The sequence below is a fragment of the Dipodomys merriami genome, unplaced genomic scaffold (genome assembly GCF_024711535.1).
Source record: "Dipodomys merriami isolate MVZ:Mamm:240054 unplaced genomic scaffold, mDipMer1.0.p SCAF_2, whole genome shotgun sequence".
NCBI classification, from domain to species: domain Eukaryota; kingdom Metazoa; phylum Chordata; class Mammalia; order Rodentia; family Heteromyidae; genus Dipodomys; species Dipodomys merriami.
This window is the reverse complement of record NW_027203381.1, coordinates 51,031,452-51,051,449: the sequence shown is the minus strand read 5'-3', so window position 1 is coordinate 51,051,449 and position 19,998 is coordinate 51,031,452. Positions and strand designations below refer to the sequence as shown.

The 19,998-nt window shown below is 43.0% G+C and overlaps 1 protein-coding gene and 1 pseudogene across 1 annotated transcript in view; one reads left to right on the top strand and one right to left on the bottom strand.

The window, feature by feature from the left end:
* The first annotated feature begins 642 nt into the window (after positions 1–642).
* Positions 643–19,998, top strand: part of Gnal (G protein subunit alpha L) — a 152,706-nt gene continuing 133,350 nt past the window's right edge. Inside the window, exon 1 of the mRNA XM_070029617.1 lies at positions 643–982. Coding sequence (XP_069885718.1) covers positions 643–982 — 340 coding nt within the window. The remainder of the gene's footprint in view (positions 983–19,998) is intronic.
* LOC138832622 (cAMP-regulated phosphoprotein 19 pseudogene) lies at positions 17,979–18,320 on the bottom strand (annotated as a pseudogene).

Below are 19,998 nucleotides of genomic sequence, written 5' to 3'. Positions count from 1 at the left end.
ATAAAGACTCACAGAAAATTCAAGACAAGAAAGAAATCTTCCCTTTCAGTAGCATCCAAACAAAATCCTTAACAGATCTTAAGGCTGGGGAGAGGCGGGTCTCTCGGGCTCAGCTAGCTTGGGTTGTGACCTAGTGGCTACACTAGGGTAACTAGGGAAGGTCTCCACCCACAGCACTACTTTTGATCCGTAGTCAGACGCGTTATGCATTGCGCCACTGGCCCACTTTTCCCACAGCACTACTTAAGGTCAGCCAAGGTGGCGGCGATCTTTAAGGTACAGGCAAGCGACTAGGGGGCAGTATTTATGGCCGCTAGGAGCTGTTGCGCGGCGGTATTTACGGTGGGAAGGACTGGCCCGGTATTTACGGTAACGGGGGTAGGGAGCGGCTCCGGCGTTATCAGGTGATCCGCAGCCCGGGCTGCCTCCAGCCTCTGCGCCCAGCGGACAATGCATCATGGCCCTCCGGGACCGTGAGGGGCAGAGGCGACGACCCTCGGCCCGGACCCGCCACCGCCCCTGCCCGCAGTGGGTGGCCCGCAGCGCCGCGCGGGGTCTGAGTGCAGTGCCCTCCCACCCCTCGGCGGGGACCCCGACCTGAGCCCACGCGGGGACCTGGGCGCCGCGCCACCCCGGGACCCCATGGGGCTGTGCTACAGTCTGCGGCCGCTGCTCTTTGGGGGTCCCGGGGACGCCCCCTGCGTGACCTCGGAGCCGCCGGGGGAGGATGTACAGCTGGATGCGAGTCCGGCCCCGGCCCTGGCCCCCACGGCCGGGGACGAAGCGGCGGGGACGCTGCTGTCCTGGGGCGGCGGCCGGAGCGTGGTGCGCGCGCGGCCCGGAGCGGCCCGGCGGCCGGAGCAGCTGCGCGCCGAAGAGCGCGAGGCGGCCCGGGAGGCGCGGAGAGTGAGCCGGGGCATCGACCGCATGCTGCGCCAGCACCAGCGCGACCTGCAGCAGACACACCGGCTGCTGCTGCTGGGTAGGTCCCGGCGCCCTGGGGATGGGGACTGGGAGGGGTGACAATCGCGGGCTCAGACTCCGCCCTGCAACCCGGGACCGACAGACTTCTCACCGTCCTGACTAAGGTGGCTTGGAGAGCGCGCCGCGCAGCGTGGCGCCAGGTCTTGGTTTCTGGGCGCTGGTGGTGGCCGGGTGCTGATTACTAATTAATGAGCCTCCCAGGGTCACTTCCTCCCTGGATGCATTGCTTTCCACAATGTGTGCTCCGCAGGGAATTCTCCCGCCAGCCTTTCGCTTCCTGCCACCGCAGCGGGCTGTGGAGCTTCTTAAGAACACAAACTAAAGGAGATTTGAGAAGGCTTTTTAGCTTGGCCACAAAGCTTTCATACCAGAGTATTAGAGCTGAGTGGTCAGTAGGTGTGGCATGTTGCCTTTTGAGAAATAAAGTCAGCCGCTGAAGACTATACTGGGTACGTTTGGTCCCCCCACACGCCCCTCTGTGGGGTGTTGTCTGCAAGCGAAGTGGACACACTCTCCAGCTTGTGATAAGGCGATCAACTACATGCTGTGCTTAGTTTCAGCAAGCCTAAAACGTGCTCTACTAATGGGCTAGCAGAACGCATTGTCTGTACCCTCTACTGTGAGTGAAGGGGGAGAGGGGGAGAATTCCTGATGCCACCTGTTGCCTTTCAAATGTTATGAGGGGAAAAAATGGCCTTTGATTTCAACTTTCTGAGATTTCAGGTCTGTGCTCTACGATGCATGGAATCGAAGCAGTTCCACGACTTAAGAAAAGTAAAAAGTTTTATAACTGAGTGCAACTTTTAAAGAACAATAAATAAAGGACTCACTCACTTGTATGATAATTAAAACAGAAACCTAGTTAGTATATCATGGTGAGACACCTGAATTCTGAAACAAAAGGATTGTTTTGCTTCTAAGGAAGACTACATTCTAAGATCTCCATGAACAACCGAAAGAATGGATTATACTAGTTCCAACTGTGCTTTCTCCCACAGATGCATACTGTGATGAAGGTTATGCATAAATTAGGCACAACACCTCATAATAAAATAGAACCATTATGACAGCAAACTATAACAAAAGTTATGTGACTGTAGAAGCAGCAGCATGCCATGAGGGTCACTTAACCACAAGCACTTGAAGCTACCACAGAGAATCCCACCCACATAGCTAAGTGCTAAGTGCCTGATGAGCAGATAGCATATACTGCATAGATAAACTGAGCAGAGGAATGATTCTTGTTCTGGGTAAGGGAAATGGAGCAACACACTAAACAGAATGGCTCCCAGTTTAAGACTTACAAATTCTCCATGTAGTATTTTCCCAACCACCATTGTTGCTGGATAACTGACACTGCAGATAGCAAAACCACAGGAAAGAGGTACTGTAGATTAAATAAATACACCAGTACACCTTCTATCCAAAGATAGAAGGCTGGACATGGTGGCAGGTATCTCTTATCCCAGCAATTCAGGAGGTAAAAATTAGGAAGATTGGGCTTTATACTTAAAAGTTTTGGGGATAAAAAGTTAAAACAACAAATTAAGCAAGATGGTACATGCCTATAATTTCAGCTGTGTGGTATAGGTAAGAGGATCATGGTCTGAGGCCTGCTAGGGCAAAAAAGCAGGAGATTGAATCTGTAAAAAAATAAATAAAAGCAAAAAAGTCTGGGGGCATGGTTCTAGTAGTAGAGTACTTGTCTAGTAAACTCAAGACCTTGAGTTCAAATACCAGTAATGGGGGTGGAGAGGAGGAAGATAAGAGGAAAGAAGAGGAAAAGAAAAAAGCAAGGCTGAGTTCTAATATCATAGCAAATGTTTCCAGAGGCCTAGGGATACAAAATTACCTACCCTAAAGGTATCCAAATCATTTTGGACAGTAAAATTTCAAATAATTGCAATACTTTTTGAATGTACTCTTGAAAGACATTAACTCGTGGCCTTATCTATCTCAAATTTCAACCCCATATCTAAAATGGCATGTAGCTGCTTAGCCCCAAAAATGTGTTTTAATGAATCAGATTAAAATAATTGTAGAAGGGGGAGTTCTGAGCTCAAGTAATACAGAAACAAGGTATAGAGTTCTGCAAAATTAATGTGCTTTTCGTGTAATTGTGGATCAGACATAGTTTTGGAAATAATAGGTAGGGCAACAATAAAAAATATATACAAGTTGGGATCCAGTTTACTCCTACGTTCCCAAGAGGCTGAGATCGAAAGATTGTGGTTTGAAGCTAGCCAAGGCAGAAAAATCTGTGATACTCTAATCTCAAATTAACCAGCAAAAAGTCAAAAACAGAGCTTGGGCTCAAGTGGTACAGTGATAGTCTTGAGTGATAAAGCCAAGAGACAGACCAGGCCCTGAGTTCAAGTCCCAATACCAGCACACACACACACACACACACACACACACACACACACACATGCACACATGCACACATACACACACACACACACACACATGTATGTGTGAAGCAGAAAATGCTAGATCTATTATAAAAAGTAAACCAATCCTGTGAAAAGGAATAGAAGAACTGAAAAATGGAACTGTGAACTCCACAGTTTGAATGAACAAACCGTTGGCCCTTGGTATTTGTGAGTAAGCTGTTTCCAAAATACCCTGTGCATGCTCGGTGCAGCACTGAAGATGTTTGATTCATTTCCCCATAGCGCACACCAGCCTCCACCAAAAACGTTGCATCCCTGTAAATCTGTTTTTCACGTCACCATTTCAGTTAAACACACTGCATGTCTTTTTAGGCTGAGAGGAGTTCCCATAACTTTTGTCTTCCTTTTGGGGCCACCATTTGCTTTTAGGGAAGCAGGTTTTGACAAATAAAAGCAGAGAGACAGCAGATCCCACAACGGACAGTAACTTTGCTGCCTCAGCATAGCTGCAGTAGGAATTCAATGTTTTCAGTTTTGAAATTTTGTTTTACCATGGTTGGCCAAAAAAGTTTTATCAGGTTGACATTGTTTATCAGTTTTTGCATAGATTTGAGTTAAGATCCTCAGTTTCATTAGGATTTAGATTAGAGGTCCTCAGGGACTTCTTCTGTTCCCCAGTGGGTGGCTATCTCCACAGCCATTTACTTTCGCTCAGAGACTTCATTTCTTGGTCTCAGGATGTGCATTGAGAACCCAGCATGCAGGGCAAACTCTGGGGTATACTTCTATACCCCAGGCCCAGTGTTCCAAGGCCACTGCCATCCCTACAATAACTACTCCTATAGGGCAGCTCCCCAGCATCTCCACTGAGATCAGTGTGCCTCTCCATTCTGTTTTCACCTGTCATGTGTCCCTGTATTATGGTTGCTGTGCTCCATAGGGGCTTGGTATGCTCCCACTCCCTATGGGCTGAGCTGAAGACTCAGCTTTCTGTCCTCATGCACATAGACAATAAGAATCAAGTACCCCTATGGCAGTATGCACTTGACCATATGAGGTAGTATTATTTAATTTTTAGATAGAGCATCTTTCAGGTGTACAATGGCCAGATGAGATGCTAAGGAGTGTAGGAGTGGAATGGGAATACCATGAACATTCCCCTTACAAGACAGCAGTCCAGACAAGCAATCATGGAGTCAAACCTGAGCCGGGTGGTAGGGATGAGGAGAACCTGGGCTTGGGGAAGGGTTCAGGTGACTGGATGTGGAGACAGGCAATGGAGAATTGATCCTGAGATAACTCACATTAGTTCTGCAGACTGAAAATCTAAGATGGAGGCACTAGCAGTGTTGGATTCTAGTAAAGGAAAGCTCCCTTTCTGGCTCACAGACAACTGCTTGTTTCAGTATTCTCTCATGGAGAGAATGTATATATATATGTGTATATATATATATATATAGAGAGAGAGAGAGAGAGAGAGAGAGAGAGAGAGAGAGATGTGAAATGTGGTGTCTCTTCCTGTTATGAGGACACCACCCCCATCAGGTTACAACCTGTCCTATGACCCCATTGTACCTTAGCAACCTCCTTGAAGGTTCCATGTCCAGTACAGTCACATTGGTAGTTTGGGCTTCCACATACAAATTGGAGGTTAAGGAGGAATTGTTGACTCCATAACTAGGGCTAAAGCAGATCACAAAGTTCAGCTGCCTTACCTTTGAGGCCTTGTGAGAACACAGGCTCACTGTGAACTTCTAGAGTTAAATGAAAATAGCCAGTTTCCATCTAAAGCCATCATATTTGAAAGCATTCATTCACATTACTAAAACACAGTCTGTGTGAGAAATACCTGAGAGTGGCCAGTTCTTGCCACTGATCTGTCCATAGGCCACAAAGAATTTGCTATAAGTTACACTCACTCACATGGAAGGCCATTGGCAGCATCCCTGAATCTAAAAGCATAATTGACCTAACCAAGTATAGTAATCATTTTGTATTACTATAATGGAAATATCTGAGGCTGGATATATTTACAAAGAAAAGAGGTTTCAACTGAAAGACTGAATCTTCTAATGGTCTTTCGTGGCCTCCTGGTGATCTGTTGGTCTCCAGGTAGTTTAGGGTAGCACATAGCAAAGGAAAAAGAAGTGTGTGTGTGTGTGTGTGTGTGTGTGTGTGTGTGTGTGTGTGTGTGTGTTCCCCCTCTTCTTATGAAACCCAGCAGCTCAAAAATGGGGCCACTACCCTAATGAGTTTATCTAATCCTAATCACCTTCCAAAGGCCCCACCTCTAAACTCCACAGATTAAATTCCATCTTAATACTTCACCATGGAGATTAAATTTCACCACATAAAGAAGCTTTAGTGGACACATTAAAGCCTTGTTCTTAACACCAGGTATGCTATCCAGAGTTTTCATCTACTTGAACTCATTTAGAAAGCAAGGATGCATTCATTATTGATGTGAGTTTTCTGCTGGAGACTGGGGAAGCCAAGACAGGAACTGAGGAAAACATACAGGAAGGAGTTGGAAGAGGAAGGAATTGCTCAGCAGTGTCCACCAAGAATTCTGGGCAATGATGCTTGAAAAGAAATGCACCAGATTTACCAGTTTGTGGGATGAGTAGCTGAGATGATAGGTGTGAACCCCCAGCGCCTGGCCAGTTTTATAGTTTTCAGTGAAACTCTTCAGTGGATTACAGGACTTTCCCTTGAATGGAGACCAGAAGAGCCCGCAAATTGTCTAGCCAACTCAAGTCTATGAAAAGGTTCCAAACATACCCCTGACTATTAGGGCTGAAATCAGCTCATGACATTGAAAGTGATTATTTCAGCTTTAGTTCTTGTTGTTTTGGGTTTTCTTTGCAGTTGATGGTGGTGGTGGTATGTGTGTATACCAGTTTGCTGTCTCTTAGCTTTTTCACTCAAGGCTAATTCTCTACCACTTGAACTACAGCTCCATTTCTGGCTTTTGGGTAGTTAATTGGAGAAGAGTCTCACAAACTTCCTGCCCAGTCTGGCTTTAAATCAAGATTCTCAGATCTTAGCCTTCTAGATAGATCATTTCAGTTTTTCAAGCATGATGTAATGCTGGGTGCTGGTGGCTCACAACTGTAATCTTAGCTACTCAGGAAGCAGAGATCCGAGGATCTCAGTTTGAAGCAAGCCCCGAGACTCTTATCACGGTAATTGCAATCACTCTGTACATCACCTTTAATAAGAACAAATATTTTAAAACTACTCCAAAATGCACTATTTAGGTAGATCAGGCTACATAAAGAACTGTAAGCAATAAATAAATAAATAATAAATAAATTATTAACACTTAATACCATGTCTTGTTTGGGGGTTTATTTGGGGTTTTTTGTTTGGTTTGGATTTTTGGTTTCAATCTGAAATCAACTCTTTTACTGAAAAAGGAATTTAGATCCTGTCATCTGAAGCCGTGATTCATTGTGCTAAGGCATTAGTGAAACTGTCCCCCCTGGTTTCAGAATTTCTTTACCAGCATGAACTAGGGACAGCACAGGCTCTGGGCAGTGAGCCTACCCTGTGTGATACAGCTGTAATAAAGACATGTTAATGGACATTTGTCCAAAGTCACAGAATGCCTGCAACCAGCTGCAAGCTCTGCTGTGACTGGGTGAGGAGACTATGTGAAACAGCTTTATCAATCACTTCAAATGCAAAGCTCTGTGGGGGCAGGGCAGGCTGCTCATAGAGAGCATATGGCAGGACACGTGGGAACTAATGGGGAGGAGGGAGCACTGTGGGCCCAGCAGAGGAGTGTGGTTTATTCTAATTAGCTCATGGCAAGACTACAAGCCCCACCTCTCCTCTTAAAGAGACCCAGGTAAGTTGACTGAGTAGGAAAGACTATCCCATTATAGCAACTGATGGTTTATGAATAAGAAAAGCATTTCTTTTTGGGGGCGGGGAGGGGCGGTCCTGGGACTTGAGCTCCGGGCCTGAGTGCTGTCCCTGAGCTGCTTTGGGCCACAGCATCACTTCAGGCTTTTTTCTGAGTAGTTTGTTGAATCTCACGGACATTCCTGCCCAGGCTGGCATTGAAACATGATCCTCAAATCTCAATCTCCTGAGTAGCTAGGATTACAGGCATGAGCCACTGGTGCCCAGCTCAAAAAGTATCATTTCTAGATCTTTGCGACTACAGTTCTGGGTAAGCAGGTTGTTCAGCACCACCAAAGCTTTTCACTGGCACTGCATTACCCACATCGTGCTGGAAAATGTGAGTGTCACACACTGGTCCTGAGCTCTTCAGGCCACTGGAAAGCATTCATAAACTGTCCTATGCCCAAGCCTTGTCAGAAGGAATTTCTGCATTACCACCTGCTGCTGTAACCACCTGCTGCTGTATCATATCCAGAGTCACCACAGAAAGGACCTTCAAAGCCAGACATTGGTAGCTCACACCTGTCATCCTAGCTACTTAGGAGGCTGAGATCTGAGGATCATGGTTCAAAGCCAGCCTGGGCAGGAAAGTCCATGAGACTCTTATCTCCACCAGAATACTGGAAGTGGCAGAGCACTTGCCTCAAGCTGAAGAGCTCAGGGACAGTGCTCAGGCCCAGAGTTCAAGCCTCACAATTGACAAAAATAAATAAAAGAAAGGACCTTCTGATCATCCCTTTCTGCTCTTATAGCTGCTCAGGGGAAATGGGAATGAACACAATGACAGGTAAAGCCACTGGCTGGTACAACACACAGCTGAATTCAGTGTTGTCTAATCCTAACAAAAGAGACACATAAGAGATAGAAGTGCTGGCTTAGGATTAATATTCACTCAGTGAGTCCCTCTAAGTGTAACAATTTGGTGAGTCTACATTAGAAAAAGATATACTTGCTGGACACCAGTGCCTCATTCCTGTAATGTAATCCTTAGCTACTCTAAGGAGGCTGAGATCTGAGGGTTGAGGCTCAAAGCCAGCCAGGGCAGAAAAGTTTACAAGACTCTTATCTCCAATTAACCACCAAAATGCCAGAATTGGAGGTGTGGCTCAAGTGGTAGAACACCAGCCTTGAGTTAAAAAGCTGAGATAGTGCCCACATCCTGAGTTCAAGTCTCAGTGCTGGCACAAGTGAGCAAGCAAGAGAGCACATACATGGCCTAGACATACACCATCTTGGCTGTCTTCCTTGTTAGCAATTGGTCTTGGGTTAAATAATGAGAATTGGATGGCTTTCTGATTGGTTGGTTCCTCTTTCTGTTTCCTGTAAAGCTGTGGCACAAAAGGTTTACTAACATCCTCATTTCCTCATTCTTATCCTTTTACCTTCTCATTCTGTTGTAGTCCCTTGCTCCCAATTTATTGTCAGGCGGGTTTCAGTTTTTCAACTTATCTTCCCATCTGCAAGCTGTATAGGCCACAATTCCCTGACTGCTGTTTTACTAACCCATATTATAAGGAGAAGGTTCAGAAAGAGGCTATTTTGGTGTAACAGAAGCAACTGCATCTAAACCTGAAGTTACCAGGGGAACGCTTACATTATCTGTGAATCCCTGGCTTGGCTTCTGTGTAGGTGCTTCCCTGGGTATTAGAGATGTACAAGGTGAGAGGCACTTTCAGCCCTGATTTTTTTTTAAATTGTCCTTAAAATAAGAATCTAAGGGAAGCTAGGGTACTGGTGGCTCACACCTATAATCCTAGCTACTCAGGAAATTGAGATGTGAGGCTCAAGGTTCAAAGCCAGACCAGGCAGGAAAGTTTGTGAGACTCTTATTTCCAGTTAGCCACCTGAAACCCAGAAATGAAGCTGGTTCAAAGTGGTGGAGCACTAACCTTGAGCAAAATCACTTAAAGACAGTGCCCAGGCCCTGAGTTCAACCCCAGCACCAAAAAAGAAAAAAAAAACTAAGAGAATAAATAAATAATAGAGCACCAATATTATTTCATTTTATGAGCAAAGTAAATGGCAGCTTGTGGGTCAGTATTACCATAGCAAAGGTTCACATAAAAACCTCTCACATCTGCCTTCCTTAGGGCATTTTAAGCTGGGCACTGGTAGCTCACGCCTGTAATCCTACCTACTCAGGAGGCTGTGATCTGAGAATCACGGTTCAAAGCCAGCCCGGGCAGGAAAGTCCATGAGACTCTTATCTCCAATAAACCACTAGAAAACTGGAAGTGGTGCTGTGGCTCAAGTGGTAGAGCGCTCGCTTTGGGCTGAAGAGCTGAGGGACAGCACCCAAGCCCAAAGTTCAAGCCCCACAATGGGCCAAGAGAGAGAGAGAGAGAGAGAGAGAGAGAGAGAGAGAGAGAGAGAGAGAGAGAGAGAGAGAGAGAGAGAGAGAGAGAGAGAGAGAGAGAGAGAGAAAAAGGTGGCATTTTACTAGTGGAGGATGATGAGAAGGTAGATGCTTTATTGCTATAGCAGTTTTGACTTTGGTATATACATGTATAATAATGGATGCAAACTTACCTGTAAAAGCATATGAGCGAGGTTCCCTGTTCTCCAAGGAGTCAATGAAAGAAGCCCAGAGAATCTGCCTCTGCAGAGGTCCAGCAGGAACCCTATCTTGCCTAATGGAGTAAAGGATGAAGAGGATGAGAGTGAGTAGTGGGGTACTGTGGTAGGGAATGTAGATTTGATCTATATTAGGAACTTCACTTTATAAGGTATGCCATTGTGGAGCCCTGGAGATTGTACATGACACACACATACAAAAGAAATGTTAGCAAGCACCAGTGGCTTATGCATGTAGTCCTAACTATTCCAAAAGCTGAGATCTGAGGATCACAGTTAAAAGCTTATCCCTAGCAAGGGGGAAAAAAAAAAGCCGAAAGTGAAGCTGTGGCTCAAGTGGTAGAGCACTAGTCTTGAGTAGAAGCTAAGGGACAAAACTCAGGCCCTGTGTGTTCAAGTCTAAGACTGGCACCAAAAAATTTTTTTAATCTTTATTTTTTAAATCAATTCATTGTGAAATTGGGGAATTATTTGGCCAAAACAACTCCCTACTTAAAAGCAGTAAGCCATGTTTATTACTGTTAAAAGAACAATATCAATTTTTTAGGGTTTTGATTGCATTCTTTTCATTCTTGTAATGAAAATGTTTTGCAACCTTTGGAGTGCAGTGGAGGCCCAGTCCAGAAAACAAACAGCACCTTTCTTCCTTGGATAGCCGAGTGCAACACACTTTGACAGCAGACGTTTACCTCTGTGTCTTAGGTTGGAAAGAAATCACCGTAAAGTGAGTAAATGCCAACTCACAGCGTAGAATCTCGTGCCAGTACTGGGGCTTAAACTCAGGGCCTAGGCACTGTCCTTTAGTTTTTTCACTCAAGGCTACAGCTTCACCAATTGATCCAGCAACACTGCTGGCTTTTTGGTGATTAATTGATAAGAATCTCCTAGAGGAGCTTCAAACCTGTGGTTCAAACCTGTAATCCTAGCTACTCCGGAATAGTAGATCTGATGGAGATTCAACACCAGCTGGGACAGGAAAGTCTAGGAGGACTCTCTTATCTCCAGTTAACCAATATAACAAGCCAGAAGTGGAGCTGTGGCTCAAGTTGTAGAACATTAGCCTTGAGCAAAAAAGCTCAAGGAGAGTGAGTAAGCCCCCAAGTGCAAGCCCCAGGACCAGTACCAAAGGAAAAAAAAAAAATCTCACAGACCTAACTCCCCAGGCTGGCTTTGAACTTCTAAGCATCCTGAGTAGCTAGGATTCTAGGTGTGAGCCACCAGTGTACACAGCTACAATGTGAAATCTTTTGAAAATTCTTGTATTCTGTACTCAGAAAACAGAAGACTAGCATAGGTCAGAGGCCCACTTGTGTTTCCTCTCCTGGGGAAAAGAAAGGCAGTTCCCTGAAATTAGGCGAGTTGCAGAAGTCTGTAAACATGTGACTCACCAGCACCACTAGTGAACCAGACCCAGACCCAGACCCAGACCCAGAGAATGACCACCAGGCCTCTGTGCAGGAGGAGAGAAGGAGCCGGCAGTGGTCAGACTTCCCCCTTTCCAGAAGTATCAGAGGCCAGTAGAGACAAGCCACAAGTCCATGCCTCTCCTGACAAGGAAGGCAGAGACAAGGCCAAAGCCAGCCTGTCCCCAAAGAGTGAGTGCATGCCACAAATCGATCAGCTGTTAGATTTATGGGACAATTTGTATACTCAGAAGTTTGCCCGCACTGTGTTCTTGCTTATTCACTTGTTGACTCCGTAGCACTTACTGACATTGACCTTGTCTCAAACTCTTTTCAATGAACATTCTTTTCTTTTTCTTTTTTGCCAGTCCTGGGGCTTGAACTCAGGGCCTGGGGCACTGTCCCTGAGCCTCTCTTTGCTCAAGGCTAGCCCTCTACGACTTAAGCCACAGCACCACTTCCGGCCTTTTCTGTTTATGTGATACTAAGGAATAGAACCCAGGGCTTCATGCATTGCTAGGCAAGCACTCTACCGCTAAGCCACATTCCCAGAACGCTCCAATGAGCAGTCTACAGAGATGTCCTCAGGAGACCAGGCAAAGCCAAAAAGCCAGTTCTGGTAAAAAAGTAGTGCCCCTGAATGTGTGCCAGCTTTTCTTAGATGCACGGAAGATGTACCACATCACATGTATTCCATGCTTTTCCTACACATGCATACTTATGCATACTTAATACATTAGCAGCAGCTACAACAGTTATAACAACATATGTAATAAAAGTTATTTAAGCTTATAATTTGTTTCTGGAATTATCCATGGAATATTGCCTCTATAGTGGGAAACTGGGCAGCAGAATGTGACCCACTGATGGAAACCCTGTACAGTATAAATTAGCACCATGCAGGCACAAAGGTCCTGGAGTCAGAAAAGCCTGACCTTCCTACTAAAACTAAAATTTGTGGGATATATTTCTAGTTTTTTGTTTGTTGTTTCTTTGTGACCGTCTTGGAACTTGAACTCAGGACCTAGGTCACTGTCCCTTAGCTTTTGCACTTAAAGACAGTGCTCTACAACTTGAGCCATAGCTCCATGTTTGGTATGTAATTGAAAATAAGAGTCTCACAGACTTTCCCACCCAGCTGCCTTTCGATCTGTATCCTCAGATCTCAGCCTCCTGGGTAGCTAGGATTACAAACATGAGCTTATATTTCTGTTTATAAAGTTGAGTTGGATGAATGCCCCACTGCGAGGAGAGCGCTGGATGGCAGCATATTAACAGCCCACTTAGCGCAAATGAGAAATGACCTTTTTTCTAGTTGTGACAAAATTCCACATCTGTGACGGTTCTGTTTATTCAAAGTTTGGTTCAAATGGAGTCTCACTCACTAATGTGACATGGGAGGGAATATCCCTGGTGTCTTAGGAAATATTTTTTTAATGTCATTATAGGTTTTCTTTTTTTTCATTTTTTATTGTCAAGGTGATGTATAGAGGGGTTAAAGTTACATAAGTAAGGTAATAAGTACATTTTTGTCAAACTTGTTACCCCTTCCCTCCTTTTTCTCCTACTTTTGCTCCCCCTCAAACTCTTCCCCCCAATTTCCAACATATTGTCTTGTGAATATTGCTGTTGCATTGGTTCCCCCTTGTCCTTTGTCTCATTATTCTGTTATTCCCCTTCTCTTCCCTAATTCAGATAAACATATATACAGACCAGGGTACCAAAATCAAATACTGTGATGACAAGGGATATACCATGGGAGAAGAACATACAAAAGAAATAAAAAAAATCACATAGTACATTAAAAACAACAAGAAAGAAAAACCTCTTGTGTCCATGTCTTGGCGTTTATTTCGCTTAGCATCATCTTTTTGTTTGTTTTTGCTTTTGTTTTTTTTTAAATTTTTATTGAGATTAAGTGATTACATAAACTTCACAAATTTCAGAGTATTGTGAGGTAGTGATCTTAGTTAAAGTCACAAACACATTCTAACCTTCACAAGGCAATTTGTCATTATCATGGCCTATAATGTTTGTGAATTCTATGAGCTTTGACAATACAACTATTTCTTCCCCATCAGTTGATATGTACATTTCTTTCCTTTTGCTTTGTATAAGCTGTTCCCTCTTTCCTGCTCATTCTCTCCCTTCCATTGCTGCCCTTGAGTTGTTTAGTTCATTTTTATCAATGTCTAGTGCAGCTGATGGGCCCCTCTGTTGTATATTTTCCCATTTCCCTCTGATTCTGTGTCCTCCTCCTAGCTTCCCTCAGATGAGCACATACAGACACACACACACACACACACACACACACACACACACACACATACACACACACCATATATATGGTCAAGAACATGGAGTCATTTATAAATGATATGACAAATTGAGTGGAGGTCCTTTTTTTCTCAAGTCCTGTTTACTTTGTAGTATCGCCTTGCATTTCAGATTTAACATCCACACATCAGGGAGACATGTGCCAATACGAAGCTGTCTTTGTTATTATGGCTCTGTAGTAGAGCTTGAAATCTGGTATTGTGATCCCTCCCGCATTGTTTCTTTTGCCTAGAATTGCTTTGGCTATTCTCGGTCTTTTGTTACTCCATATGAAATTTTGATTGTTTTCTCTATTTCAGTCATTGGGAGTTTAGCATCATCTTATATGGTCATATGCACATAGCTATTGAGCTTTTCTGCTCATCTGCTAGGATTAGCCTAGATGTATGCTAATTATTGCAATTAAGGGAAACCATGGGACCTATTTTCTTTGGGTCTGGCTTACTTCACTTACTATGATTTTTTTCCCAAGTCTTTCCATTTCCTAACAAATATAGGTTTTCATTCTACAAAGGAACACAGAGTGCTAAATAGGACCAGTTAAATAGCATAGAGAAAGCAGTATTTTCATCCTGTGCCAGTGATGGGTGGCAAGCTATATAACTGAAGTACTTCACACAGCACTGTATTTTGGAATCATCTTAGTGTGAGAGCATACTGTCATTAGCTACTTTGTAAATACTCCCTGGAGCTAAAAGGCATAGAGAGAGAGAGAGAGATGTTGGCCTAGTGGAGAGTGTGTATAGGGTATTTAGGTCCATTTCTTTCTCTTGGCTTCATGATATTTTCTCAGAAGCAAGGTTGCCTGACATTTAGCTTAGATATAGTAATGGTCTTTGGTCCAGCCCACAAGTGACAAAGGAGCTTGATGTTGGTAGCCCTTGTCACTGGCTGGATGAAGAATGCTCCCTGGCAGGTAGAGGGAGGCAGAGCCTCTCCACGCTGATTTTGGTTCTGCTGACAGTTTTCAGCCTAAGCCTATCCCCATCTGCTAAGTGTAAATTATCCATGATTTTAGTCATCTGTGTCCAGGTGCTCATTTAGAAACACAGGTGAAAGGGTTTCTAGGGTAATTTCAAAACTCCAATTATTCAGTTCACAACACCAAAGCATTCTTCAGTGAAGTCACGCCAACATGGGTCATACCCAGCACAGTGAATGGACTTCTAGGTTGCCTATTGTGAATAATGCCCCAGTGAACACAAGCATTGCTGCTATCTCTTGGTTTTGAGTTTGGTGGGGGGGGGAGGGGGGAATAGCTAGAGGTAGCTGGGTTATGGGGTAGTTCTAATTTTATTTTTATTTTAGGGAGTTCCAGACTGGTTTCCATAGAAACAGCATCATTTTTTTCATTCCCACCAATAGAGGAGTTTTCATTCCCACCAATAGAGGAGAAGAATTCTAAGTTCTCCACAGCCTTGCCAACACTTGCTAGCATTCACTTTTTGATGACAGCCTGGCCAGCAATCATGGGGTGATGGCTCCTTGTGGATTTCATTCATATTTCCCTGATAATTAGTGATGTTGAGCACCTTTTTACAACCTGTTGGTTATTTGTACATCTTATTTCAAGAAATGTCTGTCTCTTGCCCAATTTGAGGGTTATTCAGTTTGTGCTGTAGAGTTGGAATCATTCCTTACATATTTTAGAAACTAGCCCCTTATCAAATCTATGATTTCCTACATTTTCTCCATTCCATGGCTGCTTTCTCTTCTCTGAATTGTTTCTACTGCTGTGTGGAAGCTCTTTAGTTTGTAATGGCCCCACTTACCTGCCTGTGATTGAGGGCTATGTCCAGAAACCAGTGGCCAAACCCATGTCAAGAAGCTTTTCCCTGTGTCATTTTCTACAGGTCGTATAGTTTCAGTTCTTACATTTATGTCTTCAATCCATTTTGAGTTGATTTTTGTATATAGTATAAAATAAAAGCTCATTCTTTAGCATTTGGATATGCAGTTTTCCTAATAACACGTTGAAGAGACTGTCCTTTCCTCCTAGTTAAAAATCAGTTGAGGGGCTGGGAAGGTGGCTCAGTGGTAGAGTGCTTGCCTTGCATGCATGAGGCCCTGGGTTCAATTCCTCAGCACCACATAAGCAGAAAAAACCGAAAGTGGCACTATGGCTCAAGTGTAGAGCACTAGCCTTGAGCTGAAGAGCTGAGGGACAGGGCCCAGGCCCAGAGTTCAGGCTCCACGACCGACAAAAATAAAAATAAAAAATAAAAAAATAAAAATCAGTTGACCATATGCAAGGACTTACTTCAGGGCTTTGTTAGCTGTTAACTTTAATTACCATATCTCTATGTTTGAAAGCAGGAAGTATGATGCCTCCAGCTTTGTTTTTCTCTCACAAGGTTGTTTTGTCTACTTATGGTCTTTTATGAATTTTAGGATTATGTTTTAATTTCTATAGAAAATGCCATTAAGATTTTCATGGACCAGGCATAGTAACCATGCCTGTAATCTCTACACCTGAGAGGGTATGAAAAGAGGATGGTAAGCCCAAGACCAGCCTTGGCTATTAGAGCAACACATTGCTTGAAAAGAAGAAAAGAAAGGGAGGGAAGGGAAGGAAAAAGAAAGAAAGAAAAGAAGAGAAAGGAAAGGGAGAAGAAGAGGAGAGGAGAAATATCTTCAGAGGGTTAATATTGAATCTGTAGTAGCTTTGTATAGCATACACTTTGTAACAAAGTCACAAACACAAGATGTCTTTTCATTTATTTGTATGTTATTTAGTTTATTACATCACTGTTTACTAGTTTTCAGTATACAAGACTTTTACCTCTTTGGTTAAGTAAATTCTTAAGTATTTTACTGTTTTTATATTTTGATAAATGGGATTTTCTTAATTTCATTTTTATTTCTCTTTTTTATTTAAATAACTTTAAATAGCTGTCAAATATGAGCAACATGGGACTAAGAGTGGTTAACTGAGAAGTTAGAAAGAAAGCATTGGGGCTGGGAAGGTGGCTTAGTGGTACAGCGCTTGCCTTGCATGCCTGAGGCCCTGGGTTCGATTCCTCAGCACCACATAAGCAAAAAGAAAAAAGCCGGAAGTGGCACTGTAGCTCAAGTGGTAGAGCGCTAGCCTTGAGCTGAAGAGCTGAGGGACAGCGCCCAGGCCCAGAGTTCAGGCCCCACAACCGGACCTAAAAAAAAAAAGAAAGAAAGAAAGAAAGCATCATTATTGTTATAAAAGACAGTGTCCACTTATGCTTTCATATAAAATCAAACAGCCAACACGAAGAGTAAAGAAATCAGGGAGATGGGGGTGGGGTGAGGTGGCATAATATGCAAGCCCTGTAGTGTCCCTAAAGTTGAGTGTGGAAGTAACAAGCTTACATTTATAAAGTTTATATACATTATACTAATTGTAATTTTCAAAATGATATATTCTGCCTAAGCAACATACCACATTTGCACAAGGCCACTGAAAGTCAGGGATATTAGTAGCAAATGAAAAAGCTTAACTCTATGGCAGACTGAGCCAAGATTTCAGTTTGGTATTCTATAAGCCCCAATTTGTAAACTATTATACAAAAGCTACATGTAAGGACATAGTTTTTTGCTGTTGTTGTTGTTTTTGTTTTTTAAGGAACTCTTGTGCTTCTGGTTGGCACATTATCTACTTTCCTATATGTGAAATTAACACAGACATTTGTGAAAGGTTGTACAAAACTATTGTATATACAAAAATGGCACAAAAGTGAATGCAACACAATCACTGCACATGCACGCTTCATTCACATCTTCTACCATGAAAGGGTTATAATGCCACAAAACTGGGGATGAGCTTCATCAACAGCTGCTAAGCACTGAAGCCACACAAGTTATACTGGAATGGAACAAATATTGCCCAAGGGAGATTCTACTGTGAACGCTGAGACAGTTTGAAGGCCATTAAAGACAGTATTCCAATCTTTTGGAGCCCCATCAACTTGTGTTTGAGTTATATGACCTGCCTTCCAACTGTGGTCTTAAACTTCCATTTTACAAAATCCAGAAGGAAATACAAAAGAAATCAAAACAAGAGAGGTCATATTAAACAGGAGTTAGCGTATGAAGCTATAATTAAGATGGAGAAAGAAAGCCAAAACATTAAAATGGTACAACTTGCTTTGTTACTTGTTGGAACCAGTCCTACATTAGAAGTTAGGTAATATATACAATTATTCCATGTCCTTCTCATCAGTGCACTGTTAAGCTAGTCAAAACCTCTACACAGGAACAGTCTCTTACAATAGTAGCACACACTACCACTACCTGCAAAACTGTCAGTCTCAAAAGACTTAGTGAATGAAAGGAAACAGAAGTGGATAAGTAACATATTAAGGAGGAATAATGAGAATTAGAAGATTCATGCAGTTCAGCTTTTTTAATCAGCCAGCCAGCTTGCTAGCATGAGGGATGGTTTCCACTGAGGAAGGTCCTGTGGAGTAGGAATGTGGTCCCCAGTGACCTCTGTCTTGTCTGGAGCTGCAGTGGGCAGTTGCTTGTTCTTCATCTTTGCTTTAACCATGTTGTAATCTCCAGAACCAAAATAGTTTTGCCCTTTCTGCAATTGTTTCCTTAGAAAATCTGAACCCACAGGCTTTTGTCCCAGGTGAGGATATCTTGCTTTTAATTCTGCTTCTTCACCTTTCTCTGGACTAGTCACTTTATCTTCCATTTCCTTCTGCTCTTCGGCCAAGGCTGCCTCAGGGATTTCTATGGACATAATGTTCCCTAACCCCATTCCTCCACCTCGGCGACATCCAAGCACTTCTTTATTTCTCTTTTTATATAGAAATGTAATTGATTCTGTGTCCTGTAGCTACTGAATTTATTTATTCTAACCTTTCTGGGTGGAATCTTAATGTTTTCTACCTATAGGATCATGCCATCTGTGAACAGATGGTTTTGGATCTTTCTTTCTAACGTGGACACCTTCTATTTCTTTTTCTTGCTTAATTGCTCTGTCTAGGACTTCTAGTGCTGCACTGGATAGACATGATGCCTTGTTTCCAATCATAAACAAAAACTTGCAGTTTCTCAGCACAGAGTATGATGTCAGCTATGGCTTTTCATGTGTGGCTTTCATTTTTCCAAGAGAAAATCCTCCTATGACTCAATTATCAAGAAAAGGTGTTGAATTTTGCATCTATGGAGAAGATCTTGTGACTTTTAGCCTTCATTCTGTTTGATTTGCATATTTTAAACTGTCCTTGCATCCCAGTCAGGAAGGAATAACTCTCACCATGGTTGTGGCTTATTCTTCTTTTAATATGCATTCAGCTTGCTAGTATTTTGTTGGAAATTTTGTATCCGGAGTCATTAGGGATCTTTGACCCGTCCAGCAGGCCAGGTAATTTTGTGGGGGATCCGAGGGGGCACCTCCTAAAAGAACCAAGGGGGGCGAGAGAGGATCGAGACCAAGCGCATTAAGAAAGACAGAGCCACTCTGAGTCGCGTCAAGGTCTGCTTTATTAAAGTGAGGCAGGGTTTATATACCTGAAGGGACAGGGGAAGGGAAAGAATGAAAAACTTCGCAGAAGCAAGGGTGAGAAGTCCCAGGTTCAGGGATGGGTCGTGCTTATCCTATGGCCATTGTGCTAATCTTAAAGGTGTCTCCTGTGATTTCTTTAAGAGACATTTATGGTTAGCCAGGTGCCGTTTGCTTAGGGCTGGAGATAAGAGAAGTTTTATGGTTAGCCAAATGTAGTTTACTTAGGGCTGAGGGAATATTTATGGTTAGCCAAATGTAGTTTGTTTAGGGCTAAAGGAATATTTATGGTTAGCCAAATATTATCTAAATATGCACCTTGGAATTTCCAAGAACGGCTACTTGTCAATTAGGTGTTTGAAAGAGGCCAGAGCATTCTCAGGCAGGTTTCGGGTCTCCAACAGATCTTAACCTCGTTACTTTTCCTGCAGTGTTTCTGTTCAGCTTTGCTATCTGGTAATCTAAGTTAAAATACTACATAGATCATAAGATATTAATGTTATTTCAGAGATTAAATATATGTCAACTTAATCTTTTGATGGCTCCATAGCGATAAGATTCACAAATCAAATTGCAAGCTCAATCGTAATTTGAGAAGGGTAACAAAGGAGTTTGAGAGAACATTCCCACTAGTTCATAGTGTGCCAGCCAGATTAAACTTTTATTATGTTAGTTTGACTATGAATGAACATACTTTGACACTTCATAATATTGGAGGAATATAAAAGCAAAATTTCTTACTGATATTAGAAAAAGACCTAAGCTAGAAATTATAAAAATCATCTTTAAAAAAGGGGTGAAGCTAAATGTGGCAGTATACTCCTGTAATACCAGTACTCAGGAGGCTGAAGTAGGAAAAACATGTATTCAAGGCCACCCTAGGCTATATAGTGAGACCTTGCCTCAAAGAAAT